This window comes from Leptopilina heterotoma, unplaced genomic scaffold, assembly GCF_015476425.1.
Source record: "Leptopilina heterotoma isolate Lh14 unplaced genomic scaffold, ASM1547642v1 Lhet_68, whole genome shotgun sequence".
NCBI lineage: Eukaryota > Metazoa > Arthropoda > Insecta > Hymenoptera > Figitidae > Leptopilina > Leptopilina heterotoma.
This window is the reverse complement of record NW_025111157.1, coordinates 3,938,169-3,950,414: the sequence shown is the minus strand read 5'-3', so window position 1 is coordinate 3,950,414 and position 12,246 is coordinate 3,938,169. Positions and strand designations below refer to the sequence as shown.

At 21.9% G+C, this 12,246-nt stretch overlaps 1 protein-coding gene and 1 long non-coding RNA gene across 2 annotated transcripts in view; one reads left to right on the top strand and one right to left on the bottom strand.

The window, feature by feature from the left end:
- The window catches only part of LOC122510404, a 74,948-nt gene that overhangs the window by 37,516 nt on the left and 25,186 nt on the right, over positions 1 to 12,246 (bottom strand). The window lies entirely within an intron of this gene.
- The window catches only part of LOC122510401, a 72,029-nt gene that overhangs the window by 39,152 nt on the left and 20,631 nt on the right, over positions 1 to 12,246 (top strand). The window contains exon 2 of the mRNA XM_043625020.1: positions 12,031 to 12,105. Coding sequence (XP_043480955.1) covers positions 12,063 to 12,105 — 43 coding nt within the window. The 5' untranslated portion in view covers positions 12,031 to 12,062. The remainder of the gene's footprint in view (positions 1 to 12,030; positions 12,106 to 12,246) is intronic.

Sequence of the window (12,246 nt, the reverse complement as noted above, 5' to 3'; positions counted from 1 at the left end):
AATTAAACTTTTTCAAAAAAATTAATTTCAAAATTCAATTATTTCTAAAAATTCACGCTATATTGCTTTTAATATTCAATTTTAATCTAAAATTTTAACTGAAATTCTTTTTTATGAAATGAAAATCAATTTTTATTAGAAAATTCTACAAGAATTTAATTATTTAAATACAAAAGTAAATAATTTATTGAATAATTGAATGTTTCTCAAAATTCAATTCTCATAAGGAATTTTATTAAAAAAATTTATAAATAATTAAATTCTTTTTGTCGAATTTTATTAAAACTTGCATGAACATAATTACTTTTTTCAAGGAATTCAATTATAATTGTATAGAAACTAATTGAAACTCTACGATGAGTTTTATTATTAGTAAAAATAATTGAATCCTTAAGAATTTTATTACTCTTGAAAATAATTTAATTTCTGCAATAATTTGTAACTTTTCTAAAATTAAATTTTTTTTCTATTTTTTTTTAACTAAAATTCTTCAATAAATCCATTATTTTTAATAATTTTTAAAAAAGTTCTTTAAGAATTTTCAAACTAATTCGTTTACAATTGAATTTTACAAAATTTCAATTATTCGGAAATTCTGCAATTAAATATATATTGAAAAATGGAAACTTGAAATAATTTTAATAAAAAATCCTATTAAACTTTTAAAAAGAATTAATTCTACAGAATTGTTTGTCAAAAATATGAAAAATTAAGAATTTCAATGATTTTAATTTGAAACTTTTTCAAAATTTAATTATTTCTAAAAATTCACGTTATAATGCTTTTAATATTTAATTAAAATCTGAAATTTTAACTGAAATTCATTTTCAAAACCATTTTTATTAGTAAATTCTACGAGAATTCAATTATTTAAATAGAAAAATAAGTAATTTATTAATTTCATGTTTCTGGAAATTAAATTCTAATAAAAAATGTTATCAACAAATTTTTTAAATCCTTAAATTCTTTGGACGAATTTTAATAAAATTTTGAGGAATAATTACATTTTTCGAGGAATTCGATTAAAATTGCATTAAAAATAATTGAAATTCTGCAATGAGTTTTATTATTTATGAAAATAATTGAATTCCTAAAAGAATTTTATTATTTATAAAAATAATTGAATCCCTGTAAAAATGTTATTATTTATGAAAATAATTGAATTATTGCGAAGAAATTTATAAAAAAAATTTGTAATTAATTGAATTCGTGTAAAAATTTTTGTTATTTATGAAAATAATTGAATGTTTCTGTAAAATTTTATTCAAATTTTTTTTAATAATGGAATTCTTTTGGAAAATTTTATTGAAATAATAGATATTGAAAATCATTGAATTTTAAAAAACTTTTGAAAATAATAAATTGAAATTTAGACATTAAAAATAATTGAAATTCTGCAATGAGTTTTATTGTTTATGAAAATAATTGAATTCCTAAAAGAATTTTATTATTTATAAAATTAATTGAATTCCTGTTAAATTTTCATTATTTATCAAAATAATTGAATTATTGTAAAGAAATTTATAAAAAAATTTGTAAATAATTGAATTCCTGTAAAATTTTTTATTATTTATAAAAATAATTGAATATTTGCGTAGAATTTTATTCAAATTTTTTTTAATAATGGAATTCTTTTGGAAAATTTTATTGAAATAGTAGATATTGAAAATCATTGAATTTTAGAAAACTTTTGAAAATATTTAAAATTTTGACAAGAATTTGATTAAAATTTTGTAAAATAATTGAATATCAGAGAAGAATTTTATTATTTATAAAGAGGATTGAAATTTTGACGAAAATTTTTTTAAACTTTTGAACACAATTGAATTTAGTAACTATGTTACTAAGTTAGTTAGTAAGTTAGTAACTGACTTACTAACTTACTATTCTCCCTGGAGAAGCAAAATTTGTTGAATTTTTACAAATCGTTGACTTTTGTGTTTTATTTAAAGTGAAATTTCATTCATAGTTAAAAATAACGCCAAAATAAATTATTTTAATCCTTTCTGGTGTTAATTTAATCCTAGAGGAATTAAACTGTTGCAGATTATTTTAATCCATTCTGGTGTTATTTTAACACCTCACGTTTTACTGTGTTTCGAAAAGAACAAAATTTCTTCAAGTTATTATATAAAATAATTATTATTATTATCATTATAAGGGAGTTGGCAATTTCTCACGCGCTCTAGTCAAAGTTTATTTCAAAGGTTCAGCTGGAAGTTTAGTTCTCTAATTCGTACAGGTCTGGCATTTGTAGATAATCAAACCCCCAGCTCCGACATTTGGAGTTAATTGAGTTTCATTTTCTGCATATGTTAACGGAATTCACAAAAGGGCAATTTTAAATCCCACAAAATGGAAAATCTAATCCGTTTTTTATGTCGTAGAATTTCTTAAATGCTCAGATAAACGAATTTATTTATTTTTTTTTAAATCAATTTTTTAACTATAAATAATATTGGGCCATATAATAAAAATATAAAAATTCGGAAGGTTTTATTTTCTTTGCTTTTTTTATTACAGTCGGAAATTTATAAAAATATTTATATTAGGGAATATAAAATATTAAATAATTTTATTTAATCTATTTAATTTTTCACAAATCTAAAAAAAAGTATTCAAATATTATAGTAGCAAATCGTAAAAAAAGTTTTAGTAGATGAGTACGAAGCCAGTTTGTTTAAAAATTTACCAATGAACTAAATTAAATATAAAAATGCAAAAAACAACGATATTTTCTACATTTGCATTCCGGGAAATGAAACGATTAGATTTTTTTTGCATACGTGCAAAATTTTCCCCCCTTTTTCCATATATTTCATGCACATCAAGTATGCAAGGTGTATTATTTTAAATATACGAACTAGAAATATTATTATTTTCTTTAAATTATTAATAAAAAAGCACAGTAAATTGTGCCAATTTTTTATATAATTTTTTTTCAGAGAAGATTAAAATTTAAAAGAATTTCAAATAAAATCAAGAGATAAAATTCATTCGAGAATTAAAAAATAAATATCATAAAAAAATAATCTCTTAAAATAACACACACAAAGGAATATAAGAAGAATAATAAAAATGATAAAAGTCAAATAAGGGATAATACCCATAGGAAAACTAAAACCACTGTCAAGGGAGATAAATTGCTTTTTAATAAATGAAGATAAAAAATATAAAGGAGTAATAGATATAGAAAATATACCAGAGAAAAAAAAAGAGATCGAGAGAGAGAGAGAGAGAGAGAGAGAGAGAGAGAGAGAGAGAGAGAAGCTCACATTGTAGGAAACACACCATTTTTTTATTCCCTCTTCAAATTTTTTTTTCTCTCCATATAGCGAAAAAGAGGCACATTGTGCGGAACCTCAGCGAAAATTGAATAGAATTTTAAATATTAATAAAACCACATTACCGGGAAGATGACGGCATGTTTTCCTTCAACTTCAGAGCTAAAATGTTAACCAGGTGCGAGAACATGCGCTCCTTCTTTTCATTTTTACGAGTGTACATAATATATATCTCGGCTCCACTCGTAAATGCTTCAACTTCTACTCTACATATAGACGACAAAAAGCAAAAAAAGAGGAAAAAGAGAAGTAAAAAAAAAACCTTGTACTAAAATTCTCTATATGACCTTCGTTTTTCGAAAATTTTCTTATACGCTCTTCCAACGTGTTTGCTTTAATATTCTCTTTATGATATATGCTAATTTTAATCATGTGGAAAATTGTTTCATAAAGTGCGATGTTTCAAAGTTTCTGCATAATCAAACATAGATACAATTATATAATAGAATTCGTAGACGCACATATGTGTATGTACACTTGACAGCTCAAATACGGTGTTTAATATAATCTCAGATAAAATCGCAGTTCACTTAATTCATAAAACTCCTCAACACTAAACTCCACTATGAACTAACATAAAAATGTTCTCTCAACAAAACATCAAATGAACCACGACGATATTTTTATAACTTCTTTGCAATTTAATTTCACTATAAAATTTTCAACATTCAAATGAACGAAATTTGTAAACATTATTGAAGTAAAAATTATTAAAGGAAAAAATATTGAAATGAAAATAAAAGTAAAAATCGTTCAAGAAAAAATTGTAAAGTAAATTGTTTTTTTGTTTAAATATTTTCAAAAATAACTGAATACTATAAATATACTATGAACTAATAAATATACTGAATCAAAACTAATTTTTGTAAATTAATTTTGTTAATAATTATATTATACCCCTAAAATGTTAACCTTTCAAATAAACGAAATTATATTTAATTTTTCTACAAATTCAAAATTTATGACAATAATATTGGATGACGTATCGAAAGAAATAAATTATAAATTCAAATTTGATATTTATAAATTATAAATTATAATTATAAATATAAATAATTATAATTAATTAATATTAATTATAATTAATTAATTAATTAATAATAATTTTAATTAAAAATAAAAAATTTTTAATTATTTCTTTGATAATTATATTTAACCTACAATTGAAAATTATAATTTCAATATTTATTTACTCACGCAATAAAATCGACAGGAAACTAGTTTCTCAACTCACCTGAAACAATAAAAGAAAAAACTTTATATTAGAATTATTATAAAAAATTATTTCTGTTAATCAATATTAAATAATAATTTTTATAAAACTGTTAATGATAATTTATAAATAAAAATTATACAATTTTTTATAACTCATTTTTCAAATTTCTGTATTATAATTTTAGGGATCAAAATACTTTTTCAATTTTTTTAGTAAATTATTATTTTTTTTTCTTTTTCTGTATTCTACATTTCTTCTAAATTTCGAATTATGTAAAATAAATTACTGCTAGAACTCTATTTTTGTTTTAAAATTCCATGAATTTTACTAAATTCAAAGTAAATTTTAGTAAAAGTTAGTAAAATTTTCTTCGGACTTGGTAAAATTTTCTCTAAAAATAGTAGAATTTACTATAAAAAATTGTTATTTTCAGAATAACCTTTACTAATTTTTATGTTAATTTCTTTACAAATATTAGAAAAATTTACTTTAGAAGTAATAAGATTTACTCTGGAAATAATAATTTTTGACAATAAATTGTACCTCTATTGAAGAAAATTTAAAAAATTTTTATATCGAAATTAATTGTAGAAATAGTAAAATTTGCTATTAAAAATCTTTATTTTCAGAATAACTTTTACTATTTTTGAAAAAAAAAATTTATAAAAATTATAAAAATTTACTTTATAGAAATAGTAAAATTTACTCTGGAAATAATAATTTTTGATAACAACTCGTAATAAAATAAAAACTCGTAACAAATTTTCTACATTCGAAGAAAATTAAAAACGATCCACAAGTTTTGAACGTTCAAATGAACGAAATACTTTTTATTAAAAATATTTTCATAAATTGCTGATTGCAATAAAAATTAGAAACTTTAATTTTATATTGAGAAACTTTATAATTAATTTTATTCGTAGTGACACAAAATATTATAATAAAAATTTAATTTGAAGAAGAAAAAAATAAATTTCGTTCATTTGAACGTTCAAAACTTTAGGATCATAATTAAAAAATTTTTATATAAAAATCAACTGTGGAAATAGTAAACTTTGCTATTAAAAATCGTTATTTCCAAAGTAAATTTTATAATATCCAAAGTAAATTTTCATAAAAATTAATAAAAAAAAAAATATATACTTTCAAGCTAGTAAAATTTATTATCCACTCTGAGAAAATATGTAGCATAAAACACTTTTACAAGTTATACAAAAAACTAAAATTTTTCCAAAGTTTGCAGAAAGTAGACAGTTTTTTACTTAACGTAACTTATAATTTTACATATTTTTATGTGCCTGAAGTTTCGAACATTATCGTCAATATTTTTGTTTCTTCGTTTAATTTGAATTTATAATTAAAAAGTTAATTTTTAACTGAATAAATATTCAATTTCAATATTTTTCAATTCAGTTTAATAATTTTGAAAAATATTGGAGCACAGAAAAATATTTCCTTCATTTAAAAGTTCAAAATTTTTCAAAAATTTACAAAATTTAACAAAGTATTAAAAAAACATCATCGTTTATTTGAACGGTCGAATCTTTAGGAAAGTTATTTTTCCCTATTTTAACTATTAGCCTCTATATTTCTTATTAAAATAAATAAATAAATATTAGTTTGGATAAAATTAGTACTTTTGAATAAAAATATCAATTTTTAAATTATATTTGATATGAAATAAGAAAATAAAAAAACTGCTTATTATTTTTTGTCTGTTTAAAACCCAAAGTTTGAGAATTAAAAATCAAAGCGATTTAGAGAAAAAAAAATTATTTTTCCTATAGGGTAAATGCACTAGTAGTCGGACACTTAAGGATACGATCTTATATTATGCTTTTTTTCTTAAAATAACAAATATCTATTGTGTTTATAAGCACATTATCAATTAAAGGAGTTCTTCAGGATTAAAAATCATGTAAATTTGCTACAAATACTTGAGTATTTAATAAAATATAAACATTTTAAAGAAAAATTACGAATGCTTTAGTAGTCGGACACTTTTTTCCCTTGTTTCTATAGTCGGACATCTGTCAGATATTTTGGATTTATAAAGTAAAACAGATAATTTTTTAATTGCTATCTGCTGGAAAATGGAATTAAAGCATATTAGAAGTTATTAATATAATATTTAAACCCTATAAGTTTTAATATTTATGATTAATTATCAACAAAACTTTGTGCCACTCATCGCGCTACTCGAAAATGGTTGTATCTATAGTCGGACACCATGATTTTTAAAGCATTAAATAAAATATTTCTTGTTTAATTATTTTGTAAAATAACACTATTTTCATAAAATATAAACTTTACACATTCGTCCAGTATATTTGTTAAAGTAATTATCACAATGCATTATTATTTATTTGCCAAAAAACAAGAAAGTGTCCGACTACTAGTACAGTCCGACTATACCCGCATTTACCCTAGTCAAATTTTAATAATCTTTTATATGAAAACATTTTTCAAAAAAGTCTATTATAATTATTTTCCAGTAAAAACTACAATTTTCTTCGTTCTTATTTTCCCTATAATTTTCATTTTTTTTAATCGTTGAACATAAAAATCGTGTAAACTCCACCAACGCTCTATTGTTCATGTACTAAAAATAATACAAATTGAAATACTTTATAGTCATATATCCAAATGAGTACAACGTACAACCAAATGTTAAATCGATACCAATACAATGAAGAGAATTTCAAATCCAAATGCTCGTTAATCAGCAATTTATTGTTATGTTGAAGTATATACCGTTAAGAAAAACTTTTGCACTATTGTCTTCTGGTGAACTTAAAATATGACTGCATAGTGGCAGCAATCTCATCTCGTATCACGAATTGCCCGGAAGGTATACATATATACATCTATACACAATCTATTGTCTTTCTCTATAGACTTTATACATATCGAAAGGAACGTGAATGTTATAAAATTTATAACAAGCCGTTGACGAACATTCTAAAGCCAGTCTCTTTCTCCATATTAAATGTCAAAGAATAAACATAAATTATTTAATATATTCTTTTAAACTAATTATCAAAATGTCAAATATAATTATTTCGCAATAACATTGAAATAAAAATTGATTACAGAGGGTCACATTTATAATATATATATATATATATATATATGATATATAAAATTCACTTTTGTCAAGGGAATTTTCAACTCAATTATTCAAACAATTATTCAACCTCTATAGATATTTAATATACTAAATTTAGAACAAGGTTCTCAAATTAAAATAAATGAGAAAATTTAATTTCTCTTTCAATTTATAATTATAATATCTACAATACAGATGCGAAGCAAATAGATTTTAATAACGCAAAGTGCATTACAAAAGTTGTACATACATCACTTTATTAAATTCAGACCTTTTGTTCTTTTTTTTAAAAACCCCGTATTCAAAAACAATCGATACAGGAATGTAATTTTTTTTACCCGAAATATACATTTTTATTTATTCCATATCAATTGATGTTTGACATTCAAAGGATGAAAAAAAATATTTGCCTTTTGTCAATGGAAAAAAAAATTCTATTTTAAATATTAAAATTTCTACCAAACGTTTCTTATATTGAAACGATTAATAAACAAAAAAAAATAGTTTCTCCCTTCGAAAAACATTGAAGTGGAAAGTAAACAATTTCGAATTGAATGGCAGAGTGATGCTTTAATATTGGAAATCTATCTTCGAAACTACTGCAGCAAACGTTTGTTACTTTTATTATTTTACTAATTTTCGAGATAAAATGCCAAATATTGCCTTTAAATTAATTCAAACGAATTTCCTCGATAAGTAATTTTTTAATTAATTATTAATTAAGGAGTAATTAAATTAAATTGGATCAAATCAAATCAAATTAAATTAAACATAACTAAATCAAATTAAATCGAAATGAATCAAATTAAATCAATTAAAGGAAAGGACAAATTAAATCAAATTAAATCAAATTAAATCAAATTAAATCAAATTAATTTAAATTAAATTAAATAAATCTAAATAAGGATTAAATTAATAATTAGCGATTTTAATTAATTTTTTTATGGTGATTTTTTCAAGCAGAGAATTTAAAAATATAACCGAGGCGAAATAAAAATTGCTTCACTAAGAGAGGTGCAAATGATGAATAATTTTCGACTGAGACCAACCTCTCTATTCTTCAGACTCCTTTACTCGCAGTAATTTCATTAACAAATCTTCGGAATGACCTCCTTGTCGCTGTTGCTATTGTACTGACAATTGCCGTATGATGACTTTAAAGAGTAATACCTTTTGTAAGACATGATACAAAGCAGTTGCAATAACACCAACCTTTCAAATATAGCACACAACTACTTTGAGCATCTACCTTCACCTCTTCAGACGATTATTACAAGTGCAATATTGAAATGTGAACGCAAGACATAAATTACTCTTTTTTTCTCTGAAATCAATTTCCTCATTCTTATTTGTTGTTAATAAGCGAACATCATTTGAGAACAACGCATTAAATAAAAAATAATTAAACAAATAAACATTTTTTTAATTTAAAAAATTTTTTAATTAAAAATAATTAAATAGATGCGAAACTCCTCTAATATTTACTATATGTAATAAGACAAGTGAAATAAATTTAAATCTAATTAATTAAATAGATAAATAATAAAAGGAAATTAAAACTGAATAAAAAAAGTTTTAATATTTCCAAAAATTAACGACAGCATTTAAAATACAAAACGTACTTAAAACATTTTGAAAATATGTAAATTAATTTTTAAAGCGTGCCGGAATATTATTGCTAATATAATATTATTGTAATTTAAATTTGAAAAAGAAATAAATAATTTTCGTTCATTTGAACGTTTCGAACTTTAGAGACATAAAAAAATAATAAAAAAAGCTAAATCTAATATAAACTAATAAACCTAATACTAAAATAAACCTAAAATTAAAGATTAGAAAAAATTCAGTTACTTTTATCTCTCAACTATTTCCACTTATGACTAATTGTACAATAATAATTTTTTACACAATTGAAATTATCATTATTTGAAACTATAATTTTTAGAAAAATAATATTCAGAACTAACATACGCCGCAACTATTTTTAAAAAAAGTTCAAACATAAATAAATCTACAAAATGGCTTACAACATTTTTATTAGAGTTTTTATGATTAATTAAATTCTTTTGACAATTTTCTTTCAATTTTTTGAAAATAACGTTTTTTAAATAATTTTAATTAAAAATTTGGAAAATAATTGAATTAAACAAAGAATTTTTTAAATTTTTTAAAATAATCTTGTCTGTTTATAATTATAATTGAAAATTTGATTAATTCAATTTTATTAAAATGCATTGATACTATAATTCAATTTCTGCAGAGAATTTTACTGTTTATAAAAGTAATTGAATCCTTCCAAAAAATGTTATTACATATTTAAGAAAATAATTAAATGTTTACGTAGAATTTTATTGGAATTTTTGAAAATAATTGAATTGTGGAGAACAGTTTAATTATTTATAAAGATAATTGAAATTTTGAGGAGAATTTAAAAAAATTTTTAAACATAATTGAATTTCTGCGAAAAATTTTATTGCTTTTGAAAATAATTGAATTGTTTTTTAGAATTTTATGGAAATTTAAGAAAATTATTGAATTCTTGTAATTTATGTAAATTTATGTAAATTCTTATGAATTTATGTAAATAATTGAATATATTGCAAAGAAATTGTTAAAAATAAAATTATAATTACGGTCACTAACTTCCCTTGATTATTTTTGAAAAATTTAAATAAAATTCTTTAAAAGATGTTAATTATTTTTAATAGAATGTAAAGAAATTTCAATTATATAAAAAATTTTCAATTATTTATTTATAAAAATTCAATTATTTTAAAACAACAGAATTGAAAAATTTCAAAAACTTGATTTTTCAGAATTTTCCAGTTAGTAGGAAAGTTCAAATGAAAGAAATATTTTCAACAATTACTGATTACAATCACAAAATTTCTAAGGATATCAAATTAAGACAAAAAACATATCAAAACGTTGCTTCAAGCAATGTTTTGATACATTTTTTTGTCTCAATTTGATATCCTTAGAAATTCTGTGATAAAAATCAAAGTATAACTGAAATATTTTGAACAAGTGATCCAATACTATTACAATAAAATTTTAATTGGAAGAAATAAATAAATTTCGTTCATTTCAATATTCAGCACTTTAGGAGCATAAATACTTGAAGAGAAGAAAAAAATTAAATTTTTCAAAATTTCGAAAATATTATTTCCAAAAAACAATCTTCACATCTTCTCTTGAAACAAAAGAAGATGATTTACATTCTTTTGAAAAGTACTGCACAACAAGAGAAGTGTGTATAAGAAATTTTTCATCCCAAGAGAATAACTAAAGCCCGAAGCTAAAATTGAGGAAGATATATTGCCTAAACAAAAGGAGAAAGCAGTCACTACTTTAACTGAACCACTTTCAATTTTACAGTGTATATATATACGTACACGAACCGAGAGAATATATTTGCTTTCTATTGCAGCACTGTATGTCCAGTACTGTGCACATTGAACACTCCGCATTCAAGTTCTATATCTATGAGCATAAACAGGAAATTAATTTTCAGCATTCGCGGCAAAAGAGATTGAATTGCGTCACTTGCGCGCACCAATTGGAAGGATATAACTTATTTTATCGAGTGGAACTAAACTTAATAAAATTTCAAGAGTAAATTTTTCATATTTCAAATATTTATTCATCATCATCATCTCTCTCGCGTAATTAGAAATTCTCTCTTAAACCAATTGTATAATATCGATTATTGATTATATTTTCAAATTATTTCAATGTATAATTTTGCTCATTGCCTCTTTCGAAATTAAAAAAAAAGAAAATAACTTTACTATATTTTTTTATTTAACACTTTTTTAAATTTTATCAAAAAATGTATTTATCAAAAATTAATCATGCATGAAAAAATAATTTCCATTTAATACCGAAAAGCATTTTTTTAAAGGACGCAAAAGGACAAAATAAAAAAAGAAAAAATTAACATGAGAGGAGACTGTAAAAAAATATTTACAGCATATTTCATAAACTTTTTTTTCATTGTTATGCCTAGAAAGAAGGAAATTTCAATTCCCTTATTGCAAACTTTTAAAGCGCAGGTAAAATGAGTATTTAATTAGATCCTTTAAATAGGTCAAAGGCTCAATCAACAACAACGCTTCTAAAGAAAATTATATTTTACGCCGATCGACAAAAAAGAAAAATCAACAATTCACGTAAAACAAAAAAACATTTTTCCCAAACACTCTATTAATTATAAAATTATAAATTTAAAGTATACTTATAAAATAATAAACAATCGATACCCACAGTTATAAATTTCTATTTTTAATTTTCAAAAAATAAAATATTTCGAAAAGAAAAACCCTCATTAAATGAATTTTTTTATTTTTCTGTTACAGAACTGCGAGGAGATCAAAACGAATGTTGAGAGATGTTTCGAAAAAGAACAAGACTTACATCACAAGTATGGACAGGTAAAGTTTTATGAAACTTATTTCTGACATTTCAGAAACTTTTATACATTAGGAAATACAAGGCTATACCGAACAAAGTATATAAACTAAATTTGAAAGTAAAACTACATAAATTCCCCTGTTATAAATTTTCAGAGACAA